At 45.0% G+C, this 20354-nt stretch overlaps 1 protein-coding gene across 1 annotated transcript; it reads right to left on the reverse strand.

The window, feature by feature from the left end:
• Nucleotides 1-23: 23 nt before the first annotated feature.
• Nucleotides 24-20333, reverse strand: ZDHHC15 (zinc finger DHHC-type palmitoyltransferase 15). Its single transcript, XM_041424357.1, has 12 exons — nucleotides 20177-20333; nucleotides 17334-17360; nucleotides 15149-15243; nucleotides 14361-14481; nucleotides 13300-13369; nucleotides 12901-12933; nucleotides 11687-11807; nucleotides 10392-10524; nucleotides 9101-9227; nucleotides 8436-8545; nucleotides 7224-7304; nucleotides 24-6268 (listed from the first exon to the last, which is right to left on the reverse strand). Exons 1-11 carry the CDS (start codon nucleotides 20316-20318, stop codon nucleotides 7261-7263), a joined length of 1023 nt encoding a protein of 340 aa, XP_041280291.1. The 5' UTR covers nucleotides 20319-20333; the 3' UTR covers nucleotides 24-6268; nucleotides 7224-7260.
• Nucleotides 20334-20354: the final 21 nt, after the last annotated feature.

Consider the following 20354-nt stretch of genomic DNA (forward strand, 5'->3'; position numbering starts at 1 on the left):
TAATTAGCCAAAAATGGTTTTAATGCAGTCCTTGCCTGCAGTGCAGTATAAACCATAATAAAAAACAACAAAGCAGAACATACAGGATATCCAGCTGTAGAAACTGTACAAACACTTGGAAAATACAGTGAAACTCCACAGAGCATCAGCATAGTCAGAGCATTGGTCTCACAGTTAAAATGAGTATCCAAGGCTTTTGTAAAAACCCATTTTATATCAAAAGTCTCAATGCCAGCAGCAGCATTAAATTCCTGAACACAACACCCCAAAGGTGGGCAGCAATCCTGGTGTGACATTCCTTGGAAAATAATTACTTCCCATCGAATTAGGGGGGAGGGATGTGTAGGCAGCCACCCTGGAACAGCTGCCAGCCCCAGGCCACGCTGGGTTCCTAAGAAGCAGCTGGATGCAGTTCCCACTCCAGGGATTGCTGCTGTGTCCCAGTTCTGTCAGCTCCATGGGGAACGGCTGCTCCTGCCCCAGGGAGCTCCCAAAGGGCTCCCCTGACCCCCAGCAGCCCCTGCAGTGGGGTTTCCAGTGTGTGAAACCCCCTGGCTTTTCTGGGCTGACATTAAACCCTGCTGCTGCATTGACAACAGCACGCCCTGCTGTTCTCTGATCCTGAGATTTAGCTCACTTCTATCTTTTGTACCACAAACAGCATTTTCAGATGAGGAGCAGCCATCTGAGCAGGCAGATTATAAATTTATAAAATAACAAGACCTTTCCTACTTTCCTGTGTTCCTAACCCAAAGTTCCCTTGTCCAGCAATGGATTTGGAATCACTCTGGAGTAGCTCCATGAGTACAGCAGGAAGCCATTCCATAGTGTAGTTAACTCCAAAGAAGGAAGGAGTTAAATCAGAACAGAGGAACCACAGTTCCACCTCCTCACTCCAGCTCTCAGGCACAGCCTTGTCCCTCCCAGGGAAGGTCACCTGCACCAGCCCAGCAGTTCATGACATCAGCAGCGTTCCAGGTGCTGAGGGAGTTCTGGGACACATCCTGGAGGCTCCCACATCCTCCAGAAGGTGTGGGGGGAATAATACACCAACACTTTCACTCTGGCCTTCTGTTTCTTTTACAGAGGGAAGTGCTGAGAAGGGGCTGCACACACCTTCCCCAGGTTGGAAAGGAGAGGGGGAGGCTGATTTTGTTGGGTTTCAGGCATCCCGTGGGATTTAGTCCAAGGTTAACTCAAGGAAGTGCTTCAGGAAGTACTGAAACAGCAGGGAAGTGTCAGGTGAGGTACCTGCGTGTCCCAGGGCTGTCTGACACCAGCACTGCATTCTTTTCAAGCACAGCTGGAATAAGAAGCAGAGATGATCCCTTTGTCCTTTTTGTTGGATTTTTTTGTGGTTGTGGCTTCCCCCCCTCCTTAGCATATTTTTTTTAACAATGGCTGTTACCCACTAAAGTTTTACAAATGCTGCTGTAAATCTTAAAACCTCATACAGAAAAAAAATAGTATTTTAAGGAGCATGCAGGCATGAGCAACTTACAGGCTTGTATTTGAAATGTAAACTTACATTTTATTTCACAAGGTTTACGTCCCAAAAGGAAGCTGGAAAATGAAGAAATGAGGCTTTTAGGAAAGAGAAAATGCAGGAAATGGGATCCTGCTCTAAGCAAAGCCAGCTGGGGCTGATGATGGGAACCACAAACCAATACCTGACAAACAGAGATTAATTACAAATAAAATACATGGCTCAACTGCATAAAATGACACCTACTCACCTTCACAGTATCCAAAAAACCAGCACAAGCAGCTCTCAGCTGAAAATATTTAACTGTATGTTCAGGAGGAAGAGGAAAGACTCAAAGTGGGATGGGAAAAGGACAAGAGACTAAAACCCTGCAGCAGTGGGTGTGAGCTCAGCGTTTGTGACCAGGGCAGGGAATGCAGCACTGGGCAGGAAGAGCCATGGCAGAGCCAGTGCAGGGTCTGCCAGACCAGAGCCCCTCTGCCGTGCAAACACCTTCAGTCATCTGGATGATCTGATCACTTCACAATGAGTTTAGGTTTGCAAGTGTTCTGCAATAAAGCAGAAGCTGATAGAATTGGAAAAATATCAATAAAATTGAGGTATTTTCAAGTACTGTGGATCCATTTCAGAAATCTGTACCACAGGAGTCACTGAAATGAAAACGTGACCCTTTTGAGTTAATTAATTCTGGCTTAATAAACAAGGTCAGCAGTGGCTCCTTCCCCTGCTAATTAAACCCTTCCATGAGTGCCTCAGCTCTGCACAGAGTAACTGCTCAGCAGAGTAACCCTGCACAGAGTAACTGCTCAGTACATCATTCTTCATAGGTAAATTCAGGGAAAAAATAGTAATTTCTTTTTCCCCTTTACATTTGACATTCATATCACATGACAGACTTTATGCATCAAGTTGTGCTTTCAGTCCAGACCAGCATCCAGAACTACAGAGCTGCAGCTGGTGTGGATTTTGCTGAATCCATTCCTGTTTGTCCCAGGAAGCAAACATTCATTGCATAGTGTGATTTGGAAGCTTCCTGATTCTCACCAGTGACTGCACCCCACACACACTGGGTACAGCCCCCTCAAACATACAGAATGCTCCCTGCTTGAAGGAAAACAAGATAATCCTACTCCAAAAACTTCCAACTCAGCAAGAGAAACCTGGCAGTGCAGTGGGGGTTGCACAAGTCCTGGTTCCTTGGGCAGGACTTGCTGGCCCAGGGCTGGACTTAGGACAATTGCACACAGAGAAACATCAATATGATGCTCTGTCTGGGTTTTTGTACCTGAATGTAAACGGGAGAGAAGGGGGGGAGGTGAGCAGGTGGCTGTTAGTGGTCAGTTATTTCAGAGGATGAATCCAGGAGCAGAGGGATAACAATGGAGGCAGCACAGTAAAGTCCAATAAAAGAGTTCCCTCCTTTCCATGGTGGCATCACTTGGAGAAGTTGCTCCAAGCTGAGAAAGCTGTAGTGTAGATCCAGTGCTAAGCAGGGAAAGCAGCCCCTGGAGGGGGTTGAGACAGTTCCCTTGCTGCCTCCACACTGCTCCAGGCTGGAGTGGAACACCTTCAGCAGCCCCTGCAGCCACACAACTGACAGCAGCACCAGAACCGGGACTCGGACCTTAACAGTTCTCCAGATTCCCTGAATGGAACTGCACCTACAGCACACACCCAGAGTGACACTGAACACTGCTGGCAATCCCACTGGGGACACTTTGGCTGCTCCTGGCACACAGAGGGCCCAGGGTGCACCTGGAATGCTGGGCCACCAGCACAGGCAGTGTGAGGTACACACAGGATGAGCTGGAATCACTGGCCAGCTCCCAGAGCTGCAGTATCCTTGGTGTTGATGGGACTTGGGGGATGAATCCCACTCCTGGAATGCTGGGATGGAGAGTGCAGGGAGAGGTTTGATGATACAGCCCTTACAGTCAGTGATGATGGTGGAGAGCCTCTGGATGAGGATCAGGGCATGGAAAACAAAGGAGGAGCTGCAGTGGGTTACCTCTGAAGAGCCATTTGCAGGTTAAAAAAACCTATCACACACTGGGCTGAATATTCTCTCTCTTGTCACCTGCAGCATTGACCACAGCAGCCTGAGGAACTGTTTGCCAGTGCATTTACTCAGCATAAAAAGGACAAAGGCCAGAGGTAAAATAAGGATATCACCTTCAGTGAGCAGAAGGGAACAAAATGGAGCTGCTCACTCAGACATGTGGGTTTTTCCCATTTTGTTCTGCCTCATTTTACACAGCTTTTGGTTTGTTTCACATTTCATTGAGCTTTCCAGCATCTGATGTGTGGATATTGAGAAGTGGCTCTGAAGTGATAAACTTTGTGTTGTTTTTACCTGGACAAGAGTTTGTTACAACCACGGGAGGCTGAGCTGCTTTGAAGGAAAGGGAAGAGATAACCATAATTAATTACAAGAAAGGTGACTGAATAAAAGTTACTTGGAAATGTTTAAAACCCTTTCTCAATCCGAGCTTGGTACCTGTGCCATCATAAAGATATCTGCCTTAGTATTAGATGACAAAATCTGATTTTCTGTACTCCCTAATGAGCAGTGCAGGGGAGCTCCTGCACAGCTCTGCTGCTGCTGCCTGGCACAGAAGCAACTCAAATAATGGCAGGGCTGTAACCAGAGCCAAACCCAGGAGGGGAACAAGGACCTGCTCAGAAAACTCCTGTAAATCCACACAAGCTCTGTAAATTCACACAAAAAACCCTCCTGCAAATCCACACAAGCTCTGTAAATTCACACAAAAAACCCCTCCTGCAACTCCACACAAACACTTCAGCTGGCAGGATGAAACAGAAAGTCACCAAATCACCTTCCTGGTTTTAGATACACGGAATTTAAAGTTTTTAAAGGCACAAATAGCACCTCTGTAGGTGCTAAATTCTGGCTGTGTTTAGCTGCCATCATCCTCTCAAGCTCCCCCTCCAGAGCACATTTTGGCAGGAACGAGGGGATTAATTCAGCTGCCACCTTGCATCACACACAGCACAAGGTCCAACACCAGATTTACATTAGAAATGCAGCTTTAGATTGACAGGAAAAACCCTTCCAGCACTCAGCAGCCATTTGGTGACAGAGCCACTCAACAGATGGGGCTCAGGTGGCTGAAGCAGGAACATTTTCAGTGTTCAGGGCCACCCTGAGGAGAGACACAAACCCACAGGAGCCTGGGCCAGCCCAGCATGGCCCCTCACAGCCAAATTCAGCAGTGAGACATCAGCACTGCCTGCTCCACACAAACTGCAGAGGCTGAGGGACAAAATTCCTGCCCACAGGGCACGGATCAGCCAGGAGTGAAACACTTTCTCTTAGGGAAGGAACCTTTGCAAGGCTCTCCTGGCTCACAAACACATTCCCTGTGGCAGCAGCAGCAGAGGAACAGAGGAAAAAGGGGTTTAGTCTGTAGGCAAAACCTCCATCTCCATATTCACTCATCAGCTCCTTTCTGCTGGCATTCACAGCTGCTCCTGTAGTCACTGCCAACAACAGTGGGCTGATAAACACAAAAATGGGATAGAAAATGGTACTAAATGATCTTAGAGGCAGTACACCAATACTTTTAGCATGCACCTAATTCAAATAAGAATGATGGACTGGGCTGAATCATGCAGATTTAAAAAAAAAGGACTCAGGTCTAGAAAAATATCCATAATCCAGCCAGCCAAGTCTCAGTTCTATTCCCCAAAACAAAAACAGGGATACACCTCTTTGACTGTAAATGCAGCAAAATGCATAAACAAATCTGATCACCTCTTAGTGCAGAAACCCCTGAAGCCAGTCAGTGCACTGAGCTGGGAAGAAGTCTGAAAAAATTCAATACACCAATTGTGTCTTCAGCAATTTGGGGTTCAGGCCACCCCTGTGGAGTGCAAACTCCAAACATGACTCTTGGAGCCAAACTTTCAGTGCATGTTTTGAATTCACATCTTCCTTTCTGACTCCATGAACACACAAATCTCCATCAAACACTGATCCAGGAATGAGATGGTATTTTAACCCTAGGAATTAATGCAAAGTGGACTGTCTGAAGTTCCCTTTTGCATTTTAGGAGCCTGCAAGTGGGATGCAAGAGCACTATAACCCAAACTCAAGGAAAATAACACCCCCTAAAAAGGCTATAAAAAACCTATGGCCACAATATTCTTGAATCTTGGTACTGGCAATGTGAATATTTTATTTTCACTCACAGCTGCACATGTACATGTGCATGTTCAGCACTTTTGCTTTCAACACTCTTACATTCAGCTACCAATTTAGTGCCAGCTTTAACTGGGTCTGTCTTGCATTGAGCTGAACTCACTCAGAATTTAAATACATTAGAAAATGCCACTTGTCAGAGAAGGTTGGAGAATCAGCCTCAAAATAAATAACCATCCCCAAGAATATTATGGCTTGGAAAAATTTCAAGAGCTTGAGTCCCTGATGTTTGCAAAATGAAAAGGCCTTCGGAAACGCACTCACATCAACATTTTTACCCATTTTGAATAAAAAATATAGAGTATTTATAAAATAAAGAGAGCAGGCCAAAGAAGATTGGCCACAATCACTCTGTAAAATTGTTCTGTTAACTCTGTAACTTAAATTTATAAAGCCTTGGGACATCTGGACAGCAGGATTCCTGGAGAAGCACTCTGGAATGCAGATTCCCATCAGACAATACTTCAGGATGTTTTCTCATCTTGAAGATCCGCCTGTTTTCTGCCCCTCAAAACTGAAGTCCTTGCCAAGAGAAGGGATGTTGGCTCCTGAGAGGAAAGCTGAAAATTAAAAAATACAATTGTGCAACCATAGCAATGCTGTTATGAGGGACTGAGGGCTGATCTGGGCTTTGGGAGTCATTTTAAAGCCATGAAGAACAACAGGAAAAAGCTGATTTTGCCTGCTCTGCTGGGATGGCAGGATGCAGCCCTCAGTGCTGACAGAAAAACACTCTGGGGTTTTTCTCAGTGGAACAAGGGAGACTCCTTGTTCCCACTGACAGCAGCGTGGAGGGGCCCTGTCTGCCAGGGGAGCCAGGCAGGGATTGCAGTGCTCTGCCCCTCCACAGTTACTGACTGCCTTGGAACTGAGAGGGGCAAACTCCACCTGCACTGGGACAGCAGGGATGCTGCTGGGATCTGGGTCAGCTCCATTCCCCTGGGACAACAGGACACTGTGCCCTCCTCACTGCCTGCAGCTCCTGGGGCAGGATGTGTGTGGAGCATCTCCCCTGTTCTCGGAGCAGGAGGCAGAGCAGGGAATGTTCTGGAAGCAGCACCTGCCCCAGCTGGTGTCAGCTCTTGTGGGACCCATCTTTCCCAGGGGGAGAGAAAGCCTGGAGAAGAGTGACAGCTGATGTGACATTACAAGGCACTTCCTTGTACCCCCAGCTGCAACTTGGCTGTGCTCAGCTTCAGTTCAACACCTCACCTGCACCTTCCCATACCTCCCATGATCCCAGAATTTCCATCTTGCCACTGTCCAAGTCATGTTTTCCAGAGGAGCTGCAGGGTCGGTGTCCTCCCCTTCACAGAGTGCTGGTGGCTCTGGTGTCACCTGTGCCACACCCAGCCCAGGGCCACTGAGAGCCTCTGCCTCCCTTCAGGGCCCCTTGAACAAGGGATTTCTGGGCAAGCTGGAGAAATATTTTTCTGCTAAAGCCCAAACCTTTTCAACATTACCTTCCCACTCCCTGCAGAGCACTGGTTTTGAGGGAAATAAAGAAAGAAATACCTTTCTGATGCAGCTTTACACCACTGTTTTCACACTGCTATGTCTCCCTTTCTATGGCAAGGGATGAAGCTTCACCAGAACCTGTGAAAAGCAAAGCAGTTAGAGGCAAATAAATCTGGTTTTCTCACTGAGAATACATATTTCACTAAGCATGGGGTTGTGTTTTTAAGGATAATTACAAACAAAAATAGACAAGCACTTGTCTCAGAGAACTGAACAGCTGTTTTAAACTGAGATTACTCTATTATTGGCTTTATTTCATAACCAAGTCACAAGCTTTAAAGTCACAAAGACAAATAAAGGTCTTGCAGTTTTAATGGAACACTGCAGGTCTTTCTGCTTAGACATTTTTACTGGTTTACCTCTGTTGTGTAAGAGAGAATCTGAATATTTCAGTTGAAAGGACCCAGAGTGATTATCCAGTTCAACTGCCTGGAAATGTCAGATATTTTATAAGCTCTATAAATTAGAAGACTTCATATAAGCTCCAGACCATAGTCTGGGGTCTGATCTAGCCAAAAATCACCTCACTGCCACTATTTTCATATGGAAGTATTAATTATTGATTCAGAGAATTTAAAGTTTGTAAAAACTGGAAGAAGCTCTGACTCATTCCTACAGGAGTTATTTTAAACATCATTAAAAATTCACAGAAATACAATAGTTTACTATTTTTAAAGCACATTTTGTTGGTTTTAAAACTCACTTGTGTTACCTTGTGTAAGTACCAAAATGTATAGAATCAACCAGGGAGAGAGGTAAATTTACTCTGGAAATAAAGCTGGACAAAGTACAAAGCAGCTTCCTAAATGTATCCCTGAACTCAGATGTTTGCATGCCTGATTTCACACACTGTCATAGGATAAATACACTTTAAAAAAATCTAAACATTCTCCTTCTTGCAGGCACACTTTACATCCCAAATAACTGGGCTGCATGCAGCAACATTTACATGTAAACACTCTCAGTTTGTGGCAACTTCAGTTTCTCTAACCCTTGAAACACCTTTTAAGTTCATTCACCTGCAAGTAGAAAGTCATTAAAAAAAAAGAAAGAATTGTTTCCAAAGCAGAGCTTATTTTCAGTCTGTGCTCATTAATCAAGTCTCAGCTGCCCAGAGACTTAACCAACACAGTTTTTTATTTGATTAGCTCTTATAGTTCATTTATTGGCCACTGTAGGTCAGGACAACTAATTTCAGAAATTCCTTACCCTGAGGCTCTTCATCTATTCCATCCTCTTCCCACTGCTCCTCATTTGTCAGGAGAGGGTTCCGAGCTTCACTCAAGGCTCTCATTGGGAAAAAATGTCCATCCCCCTGGCTGCATGGGAAAAGGCAGAGAGGGACACTGCAAAAGCAGCAAGTGACTCTAAAAGATGACAATTTCTCTACATTTTTTCTGCAAAGATTTCTGTTGCCAGTATTTTCCACGTTTATTTAAGATCATCTTTAAGCTTGAAAAGCACCACGTTTATCTTTCATTTTGGTTCTCCATTTTTTCAAGGTCTCTGGAGTACCAAAGTTGAAACTTGTGGCCTGGAATCCAGTAATTTTTAGCAGAAGGTAAATGTGCTAATTTGATCAAGTAATTTGAATACAGAAAAAAAGCCCTGGAAAAATTAACTTGTGGGCAGTTAGAAGTGACAAGGGAACTAAGGAAAACATTTATGAAAACTAAGCAAATAGGTATAAATTTTATCAATTTATCCCACAGATTCTTCAGGGCAGAAATCTCACTTGTGTTTGAGTGACACCCAACAGAAAATGGCCCCACTCTTATTGGAAAACACATAAAACCCTCACTTTCCTGTGACCTAAGCCTGTACACAAAATGTGAAAAACTGTAATTATATCAGCTTTTAGCAGGGTCACTTACCTAGAGGCAATAGGCAGCAACCAGAGCTTTTTTTCTTCCCCAAACACTTGCTGGAGATTCTTCACAAAGCCAAGATTGAATCCATTTTTATCTGGGCCATTTTGAAACACTGGAGCTGAGAAAGCCTCTGCAAACAGAGGTGGTTTCAGTGGAAAAAAAATGAAAATCAATGGCAAACACTCTGAAACAGGGTTGTGCATCTTGTAACCATCTAAAGCCAATGTGATTTAACAGATTACAGAGATACAGCACTACAGTTTCAAAATAATGGTTTTCCCATTTTGCAAAGACCTTCCAGCTGAAGGCAGGAATTTGGTTGTGCAACTGAACCTAGAGAACAGTCAAACCAACCCACAAGGGGTTGTTTCATCCAGAGAATGGAGTTAAAAGATCTTCCTGTGGGACTTGATGAAATTCAGAGGGTAAAAGATTCTAGGTAAAAAACTCTGCAGGATGAAGTAGGTTGGTGTTCAGTGCATATTCCAGAAGTGGCACTGCAGATTTAAATCACCTCATTCGTTAATGTTAGAATGAACAAGCACTAGGGACAAACAAATGCAAATATACTCCGGGTTCTGGTGGGGCATAAAATTAAGAGAAGAAAGGAGAGAAGAACCTGGAGTGCCTTAGGAACAGTTTGATCTCCCCTCTCAGCTGCTGCACAGGACTGATGTTTTGGGATAGATGAGCTTCAGTGCCCCATGAAATGACTTTTGAAGTAATAACTTGATAAAATCAGAATATTTGCTCTCTCTTGAGAGTGTCTGTTTTGTTACAAAACTTTATCCCAAAAGCTTTGTAAGTTGAACACTTTTCTAAGGAAAAGCAAAGAAACTTTGGCAAAATGATACAATTTTAGACTATAATTTCTTTAATTTTACAGTCACAACTTCTTTGCTTTTATCAGTAAAGATTGCCTTTATCACTGTGTTTCCCAAGCTCATCAAGCTGATTGGGGAGCACCTCAGTACAGGAATAATCCATTATTCCTCAAAAGCTGCATTCATGTCACAGCAAATGCAGTTTTACATATGCTTAACACTTTTATAATTGGACTTCTACACTTTAAGGCTCTGGTTTCCCTAAAAAAGCTTTTGTCACACCAGCTAATAAATGCAGCTCATTTGCAGAGACAAATTTGTGTAGCTTGTACCAAGACCTTAAATCTTCCTCCCCTCAAACACCAGCAGGAATGTACAGAAATAGAACAAATGCCTTTTTTCTTCTCTTTTTTTCTTCTTACAGCACCTTTGGTGTGTCTTACTAGAAGGAAGGGACAGAAGAGCCTTACCTAGAGTAGATCTGTTCCTGCTGACGAGCCAGCAGTGGTAGCCAAAGAGAAACATGAGGCTCACAAAGAACATGATTGCCACAAAGAGAAGGAAAAGGATGTGAAATTTGGAACGTCCATTGGTCAGCTCACCCTGGAAAGGAAAGCAACACAGAACAAGTGATGGGAAAAAATTAAAGATGGAAATTATTTGTACTTAGAAATATAACTCTAAAATTCCTATTGGGAGTTCTTAAACTTTTACAGACAAAAGTGAACATAACTATATAAAGCAAAAAGAGACAAAGAAATGAATGTGGTTCATTTCCCCTCCTGTACCACAGCACAAAGTGTAGGGGGTGTTATTAACCCTTGGTATGGCTCTGAGCCAGCCCACCACAGCTGCCCAGGTGGGCATGAGGAACACCCTGTGTGTGTGGGAAATGAGCAGGCAGAAGCTCTTGAAGCCCTGTTTAAGTTCTGCTGAGTTTCCTGTGCATACATTAAAATTCTGCACCTTACTCAAAGTAAGCCTGGAGAAACCTGCCCTCCACATCTGCAGCTACTGGGGAGTGTTAGAACTCAGCATAAATGGATGGGGAAAGTCTAAAAGCCAAGTGGGACATTCCAAGGAGAAGAAAGGCTCCTTTCCCTCTACAGCAGAAGAGCCAGGTGCCAGAGGTGCCCAGCAGGGACACAGGCAGGCTCTGGGGACCTCCTGGGCTCAGGGCTGTGCCTTGCTGAGTGTGGGGAACAATTAGTGCACAGCAAAGGTACTTAAACACAAACATACACAGTTACTGAGCAGAGGGGACAGAAACAGAGACCAAGGGCCAGTGTCTTACAGGAGCTGTCAGCTGGCCTCGCTTGCACAGAAGCAATCAGCAGTAACTGCATAAAAGCCTCCTTTGCATCGCTGTTTTTAAATTGAGAAAGGAGGCCTATGGGAGTTAGAAAATGAACACCAGTTTTTGACCCATTTTTTTTTTTTTTCATAGTAAAATATGTACAAATCACTGCCAGGATCTTACACATCAATGCCAAACTTTCCAAGGGACACCCATGCAAACACAAGGACAGGGAAGGGATAGAGCCCCTCTGCCAGAAAAAAATCTACAGTCTGAAATTCTGAAGGCTGCTTGCTTCTTGCTTTGTGCATTTGGGACATCTAGCAGGAGGTGGACTCCCAAAGGGCCCAGGAAACACCTCCCAGGAAAATGCAGCCCCTCCACTGCCTGACAGCACAAAGCACCAAGAGTCTCTAAAGCCCACGAGACTGACAGGAGATGAAAAAGGAACCGGATTTCATGACTTACTGTCCAATACTTAATGAAATACTTGAAGACTGTTGCAGCAATATACAAGCAATACAACAAAGAATAGGCTAAGAACAGTAGAAAGAATTTGTAGTTAGAAAATCCAATGCAGTTATTCACCCTGGAGGACAAAAGCAAAGTTGAAATCAGGATTGGTGCAGCACACAGTGGTTGTAACACAAAGAGCACGATCGGTTTCCAGGGGTTTGAAACCCCCGATCACACAGCCCAATTTGCCAATGCGCAGCTCCCCTTAGTGGCCGAAAGGGAACAGAGCTGATGGCTCTGCTTTCCCCTCCAACCCCTCCTGTGGGCCGAGCAGAAGAGCAGTTCAGGTTTTTGGAATTGTTCAAGGCTGGTACCACAGGTAAATGGGTCACAGAGGCAGCAGCTCGTTCCTCCTGTCTGGCTCTTGTCTGCCAAGGAAATCAGAGCCGGGAGTTCTGCGCTGCTTTATTCCTTTGCAAACCTCAGGAGCCAGCTCACCCCTGCCTGTTTGCTTACATACAGCCCAGTTAACCCCACACTTGGTTAGAATTCTCCATGCACAGGACAACTCTAGAAAGGAACATGGGGGTGTACAAAAAACCAAAAAAGTGTGTGGGTGTTTGTGTCAGAATTCAGGTTTGGAAAACCCTCTCCAATTTTGATCACCAGGAAGGTTCAGGTAGGGAAATGTTTGTGTTGCTTCTGAATTCTTAAATCTTCCTTTTTTTTTTTTTTTTTTTTTTTTTCCAAAAAAAAGGAGGAATTTAAGAAATTTAGTGGCAGCAATTCTGAAAGGTGTAAAGCTCAATTATTCCATGCAGCTTTCTGCTGACTGTCTCTGACCAGCATCAGTTCAGAAACAATCCATATGCAAATGTTGTTATTGGAAGCACCCCAAGTGCAGCTGAAACACTAAGAGAGCCCAAAGGAAAGGCTAAGCTGGAGTTTCTTTCAAATTTGAATAATAGTTAATGAGTGAATTAGCAGTTGGGGTTTAAATTTTATCAATATAATAGCATTCTTACACATGGGTTATGGAGTGAACATGAATGATTTGCTAAGATTTAATTTCAGGCAATTTCAAAGTGCACTTATTTTATAAGTTTCCCAAACTAAAGAGATGGATGGCCTAAAATGTGAGAGGAATACAGACATGAGGGGTTTACAGAAATATATCTAAGTAGTCTTTCCTTTCAGAAAACCACAAACCAGTATCTAGGACATACCATGGACAGTGATGATCCATTTTTAGCACACACCTGCAAAAGGACAAAAAAGAAAAATGGAAGATTTTTAATTGGTACTTCATTACCAACTGCAGATCAATAGCAAAACTTTGATTTTTGTGAGGTTTCTACACAATAGATACTAAAAATGATGCTGTCTCTAAGTTTTTTAAGGTAGATATAATTTTAGGATGGTATATTTCTTGGTGTTTGAAGACCAACCAATGTACTTGGTCCTTGTGTAGAGACATGAGAATGATTTCTGCCCAAGAGCAGAAGAGCTGCAGCTGGGACAGAGACCCTGGGGAACATTTTGGTGTAAAAAGACACATGAAGGAGCAGCCCACTCCCAAAGCCTTGTGGTGACTGCACTTGGGTGAAGGGCAGCCCATGACTTACATGGCACAAACAGAGCAATGGTGACAACGGTCAGGTTTGATCAGCTGGCATCTGTCACAGAACCGAATCCCTGGAATCAGAGACAAATTAACACAAAACAATGGGGAAGTGCTCTTTTTTTCATGTGCTAGTTGATACTGTGCTCATTTCCTAACTATTCTTTTCTCTATCACTTCAGCAGGTGACCTGGTGTTTGCTGCAGGTCACAATCAGGTAAGCAACACTCATAATTCTGATGAAGACTTGCAACAATCAGTGAAAGCATAAAATCCTAGAACCATGGAATGCTTTGGGTTGGCAGGGACTCTAAAGTTCATCTCATTCCACCCCCTGCCATGGACAGGGACACCTCCCACAGTCCCAGGGTGCTCCAAGCCTGTCCAGCCTGGCCTTGGACACTTGCAGGGATCCAGGGGCAGCCACAGCTCCTCTTCGAACCTGAGCCAGGGCGTCGCCACCCTCACAGGAAGGAATTCCTTCCTAACATCTATCCCAAACCTACTCTAACCCATACAGCCAGCTCAAAAGTGACAAACCAAAGTTGCACACTTGCCTCCACATTTACTCAGACTACCTAAACTTCATTTTGATAATTCCCTATTTATTCCAGTTCTCTGCTTCAAAATTCTTTGGCTTGCCTGACAGAAACGAGCAGGTCAGAGCCTCCAATATGTACACAGATTTCTTTAAGCTGTGAAGGGAGTGCAGCAGGCATTTAATCACTGAACATAATCCAGAACACTGGTCACAGAAATATGTCCTGCATCCCTAAGCCAGACTCCATTTTAAGTAAAAATTACAACAGTTTTGATTATTCTATTGCTATTTCTAAATACAGACAGCACATGTGGGCTTTTGGACTGTAATCCAAAGGGATTTTGCTCCTCAAAGGTAGCACCTGGAACTGCACTAAATGAGAGGGTTCAAGGCTGTTTTCCCTGCGAGCAAAGGAGAGCAGGAGTCAGCGGGTGCCTGGGAATGCTGCTGGTCAGCAGGATCCTCTGGGTGCCAGCCCGTGCTGCCGGGGCGTGTGGGCGGATCTGGGCTCGGTCTGGGCTGACCTCCGTTCCCTGTCCTCGTGTACACCGGCAGCTTCCTGGCGATCTCGGCGAGGATCTGCCGCTGCACCTCGGGCCTCTCCTCGTTCTCGTAGCGCTCCTGGTCAGCGTAGGACATGTGGAACTGCAAGCAGAAGGCACCGAGGAGCGCTCAGCCACGGGCAGCGCAGAGCGTGCCAAACACAGGTGAGCTTGGAAACGTTTGTGCGCCCCGCTCCTGAGGTGAATGCAGTGGGAAAATGTGGTTGTTAGGAAGGCAAAGGGAGGCAGTGAGTGCTGGGAGCCAGAACACTGAGAGACACAGCAATAAGAAATGAAACTGTGAAATTAAGGCTCATAAAACAACTTATTAGAATTGCTCCTATTGCTGCCCTAGATGAATACCATTACTCACCTTTGTAACATATTCAGCACCTCTCTAGTGAGCAAGAACCTTTATATTTTTAGATTTTTAAAACTGGGATTAGTTGTTATTTATAAATTTACATTCTTGTAATCAGGATCAGAGCAAGGCTGAGTATATTTGGAGTGCCGCACAAGTATTGACCTCATTTTGTTGCCTCAATCTGAGTGTTTTATTAGTATTTCATAGAGAGGTAAAACAAAATGTGAAAAAAAAATTTAATCTACTTATCCAAGCAACATGACAAGGTAAATATTTGGTTGTAAATAATTAAAACACATTTGCCTCTGACTGTCCTCTTCAGATCAACTAGACTGAAGGATGTTTGATTTCTCTTTAACATCTGTGCTTTTGTTCTGCAAGGAATGAAAGGTGTTGTCTCTCTTACCTTTTTGCCTGGTTGTATTGGGAGAGTGAAAACAGACTTCCAATATGTCCACACAAAGAGCACAAAGAGAATATGGAATACTACAAGATAGGCCACTAAAAACAAAACAAGAAAAGAAAAAAACAGAAAAGAGTAATGACTTCTTAAGCAAAGGTTTCATCAACAATGGGCATAATTCAAATTTTTCACAACAATGTCAAAAAAAAAAAAAAAAAGAAGAAGGGAAAAGACAGATGTCCATCCAGTGCCACACATTATTGCAGTCCAGCTAAAATTCATGGCTGAGGGTCAGCAGCTCCAGAGCTCAGGAGTGACCAGCCTCAGATCCTCCCTGCTCCCATTCTGTGGGAGAGGAAGATGCAGCTGTCAGAAAATTGTCCCACAGGGCAGGTGACAACCTTTATCCCTGGGAATGACAGGACTCCTGTCTCTTCCCCACATCCCAGGCACAAGCCCAGCAGATCTGGCAGGTGCTGAGCACTGTAAAGGTGAATTTTGCACCTCCCAGTATTGGGGTTTAGTTGTTACTAAAAGCAGTGTGAAGCAGAGTGGGCACTGTCCAACCCTGCACCATGTTCTTCTTGTGAGAGCAGAGAGGAAATAATATGAGCTTTACATCACCAGAAAAAGCCAAATTTCTTATTAAACATCTTTTACATTTGCCACAATTGATACAATAAATCAGGAAAACTTCCCTGAATTTGAGCAAAATAGGAAGAATTGCAAACCAGGCCATGTCAGAACAGTCAGTTCAATGTGCAAACCTGATTCCAGAGCCTTGGGCATTAGCAGGCATTCCATGGACAGGCAGCCAAAGGAGCTGTCCTTCAGCTGCACAGATTATTTGCCATTTCTTTAACACTCAACTCACTCAGACATTATCAAAGTTACAAGATGGTTTTATTTAAACACATCATTTCATTGCAGTAACAATCTTGTTTCCCCATTTCATTTAAGCTTCAAATTCTAGAAAATAAGATTAAAATAACTAGCTGGAAAGAGAAATCTAAAATTCAAACACTTCTTAACTATATCAAAACACTTCTTTTCCTGTGTGAAAATCGGTAAAAAAGGCCAAATGCATCAGTGAGACTTTCTAATGAGACGACAAATGATGGGACACATCTCACAAGGATGTGATGGACTGTGGGAAGGAGCTGTGAATCACAGCTAAGTCACTCTCATGCTCCAGGCTGGTTTGAGATGTTACCCTCACACTGCAGGTGGAGCTGAGCCATTTTTAATTAATGTGAAGGGAGATAAATCTTGCAACAGGTTTAATTTTGTTGATCAGCCTAGCAGCACATTAGAGGAAGCTGACCTGGAGATGCACTAACAGATTAGGCAACAATTAACTTTCTTCTGCAGAGTAGTCATTAACATCCTGCTTTCTGCAGTTTCTCTGTAGCAATTTCAAACGTTAGAACTGTTCTATAGGGGAAAGAGAATTTACTGGATGCAGCAATCTGGAGAATCTTTAAATGTCAGCTGGCACTGCTCTTCATGGAACAGCTTACACTACACCTACTTCTGTCCTTCATAACCCCCGAAGAAGAAAGTCACCAGGAGAACACCTGGACTAGCCAAAAGCATCCAAAACACCTCCAGGAAAGAAGGAGAAAAATATTAAAATATCCACTGACTCCTTATTCTTAGAACATGGCTATTACCTCCACCAACACACTGGTCTGAAGAGTGTCATTGAGCAATCCTACTGTGCTGTGACTCAGGATCTGTTAGTGGGCACCAGAACCGAGAGAGAAAACTTAGCAAAAATAGCTTTCACTGAAAGATCAAACGGAACAGTGAAAAAAGCCAGGTGGGCTGCAGATGGGAACCAGTATTTTCTGTTTGGCTTGTAAAATCAGCTCTGGAAATGTGAAAGGGAAAGGGAGAAGAGGGGTGTGGGTGTGCACAGATACACACAGCTCTTCCTGAAAGAGTCAGAGGGATCAGAGCCTTTCCATGTCCTGCCCAGACTGTGACTAGACAGAGCATTTATTTCCCAGTGCACCCAGGAGGTGCAGCATGCTGAGTACCTCAGGAGGGTGCAATTACAGGGAGGAGACACTGAAAGAGGATGTACCTTTAAAAAATGACAGCAAATATTTCTGATATCTCAGCCAGAACATTTGTGAGTCCTTTTACACGAGGGTTGCACGGCAAATAATAAATTATCACATACCTTTCTCCACAGGGTTGCTCACAGTCACTGGAAAAGAAAAAAAAACCATGTGTCCACAGAGGAAATATGAATCCCAGAGAAGTTTGTGACAATTAACATTTCTATGTGAAATACAGCCATTTTAGGAAAAATGTTCAAATTCAAGAGGCAAAGAGAGAGCCCACAGCTCAGCACCAAACCAAAAGCATCCGTAACAACTCTTCTTCACTCACGCACACACCCACAGCAAGATGTTCACTCACTCTTACTTGTGCTGTTTTCCCTGCTTATAAAATTATTAAAATGTATATTTTGCACTAGAAATATGATAAAAGCAATCCTCCTGTGACAGTGAGATCACCAGGGCTCCTCTAGCACCTGTATCTCTGCATTTGCCACATACTGGTCTCCAGGTGGTCTTGACCCTCCACTGTAAGCACTGTCCCAAAGCATTTCTGCATCAGCAGGATTAAAAAGTTATCAATTTCTCAGCTTTGGCCAAGTCAGCAACTGCAGTGACTTCTTTGTTTTTACACTACCTACCAGCAGAAATTTTACAACCCCTTCTTACTGCACCACAATGAGAGAAAAGCCCCTACTAACAGAAGCCCTCTGAGCAAGCAGCAAAAGGTGCATTGTTCAGTGTAGAGACTATTTGAAAATCTATCCATTACCTTAAAAGCCAGCACCCAAGTTTAACAGAAGAGACAAGGACAGCTTTCTTGAACTGCAAACAGGGAGCTCTGTGATGTTTTGATAGAGCATTGCTTGGAAGACAAAGCTTTGTGTCACACATCAATGTAGATGAAAAAAGAAACTGAATCTGTGCTGTGCCTCTGCTTGCTCAATTTCAGGTAAACAAGACTGTTAGGAAAACTTTAGTTTTTCCTTTGCTTTGCTGCCAATCAAGCTATGATGAGTTTTCACAAGCACTGCCTGGCTCCCTCCTGACCACACCTGCAGCAGGGCCTGGCTAAGGATTTACCTGAGACAAGAGCACAAACACAACGATTTAAAAGGTTCTGTGGCAGGATGATTGTTGGCACCGTGGCAGCAACCACCAGCCAAACAAGAACTGAGGTTCCTCCTGTGACTCACTGGGCACCCCAGCACTGAGAGCTCACAGCCAGCAGCAGGAGAGGCCTCCCAGACATCACCCCCACAGCACTTCCAGTGCTCGGCACAGCTGAAAATGCAAACCAAGGTTCCAGACAAAGCATTCACTATTTACAGGCTCCCAGCAGCTGAGAAGAGGCAGCCAGCTCAGCAAGCCTTGCTCTGTTGGAAATGAGGAGAGAGACAACATTCTCCTTGGCAAGTAACAGCACAGGCCAACAGTTCATGCTCAAATCCTGAAATAATTCAATCATTTCAGCTTCTGTGTACATAAACTCCTCCACACACAAATAAAAGAAATGAGAGAGAAATGGGGCAAAAAAACCAAGTGGGTGTGGGCAAATGAATGAATTTAAGCTGTGATTCCACACAGCAAGCTGAGCTCCTGCCAGCTGAACCAGCACTTGCAGAGCAGCACAGCCCCAGTCCAAACCTGGCTCAAATCACCTGAGCCTCCTCCAGCAGCTGCACTGAGACCTGGGATCAGCCCGTGCTCAGCATTACTGAATTTGCACAGCACACCTCAAAAGACTGTCAAGAGTTTCAGGAAAATACTCCACATTTTTTCTCACATGTTCTAAAGACAGTTCCATGCACCTCAGAGATATCATCCTATGTGAATTCTTGAAAGAAACAGCCCACAGTCTCAGAGATGGGATAAATGTGATGAAGTGTTTGGGGGCTTTGCCAAGTTGCTGATTAAAACAGACCAAAGAAGCTGCACTTCATTCTAGCTCCCATGGAGAAAAAACCAGCAGGTCTCACTGCACTGCCAACCCTGACAAACACCTGATTTACTGTGCAGCACCAGAAGGCAGCTCCTGCCCCAGGAACAGCTCAGACTATCCTTTCTGAGACCGCTGGTTTTGTTTGTGTGCCTCACTCTGTCCTGAGGAGTCACGGCTCCTCCTCACAGTTTCAAAAATCCAAGCTTCCAGCTCTTCTCTCCACCAGAGCTGCCAACTCTTTTTTTCCAAAAGCACACTAAACCAGAAATAACAAACATGAGAAAGTTTGCAACTTACTATATAGTTAAATTGCTGCATTAAATATACAATTACTAGCCAGCATAAAACTTCCTCTTCTAAAATGCAGCGTTTTCTGTGCTACTGTAACAACTCCACGCCGGAGTGCGATCCCATGTAACCTATTTCTTTCCTTTTCAAAATACAAACATAAAACGATTGTAAGGCAGGGCACAGACTGGTGTTTGTTACCGTTTAGCTCATAAATCACAGCTGGACGTTATCAAATCACAACAACGCTGCCTTTCACGGTGGGATCCCTGTCCCGCCCTGTCAAACGCCACCTCCCCTGGCAGGGACACAGAGCACGGGCTCTCGAGTGACAAACAGCACCGGAGCCCGCGGCCGGGCACCAACCCTGCGGGAAACAGGCCAGCACGCCCCCATTAATCCCGAGCAGGAGCCGACCCGTACCGAAGTGTCTGTCCCAGCGCACGGATCGCTGCCGGGATGGAGCCCCGGGACACCGCGGGCACCGGGCGGGCGCGGGGCCCCGCTCACACCGCGGCCACGGGAGGAGGAGGAGAGGAGAGCGAGGAGGAAGTGGAGAAGGCGAGGAAGAGGAGGAGGAGGGAAAGAGGAAGAGGAGAAGGAGGAGGAAGAGGAGAGGGAGAAGGGGAATAGCCGAAGCCCCCGGCCCGCCGCGCCCCCCGCCCGCAGCTCCTCGGGGGCCGAGGCGCGGCCCGGGGCGGGCGGGCCCCGCTGGGCGCGGGCGGCGCTCACCGAGGCAGAGCTCGCAGACGTATCCGTAGTAGGACCAGAGCAGGAGCAGCGCGATGAGCAGCACGGGCAGCCAGGCGAAGGCGCGGCGGCAGCAGCGCAGCCCCCGCCACAGCGCCATCCCGCCGCCCTCAGCGCCGCGCATCGGCGCGCGGCTGCGCGGGCTGGCCCGGGGCCGGCG

This window comes from Onychostruthus taczanowskii, unplaced genomic scaffold (assembly GCF_017590055.1).
Source record: "Onychostruthus taczanowskii isolate IOZ18803 unplaced genomic scaffold, ASM1759005v1 scaffold81, whole genome shotgun sequence".
Classification (NCBI taxonomy): Eukaryota; Metazoa; Chordata; class Aves; order Passeriformes; family Passeridae; genus Onychostruthus; species Onychostruthus taczanowskii.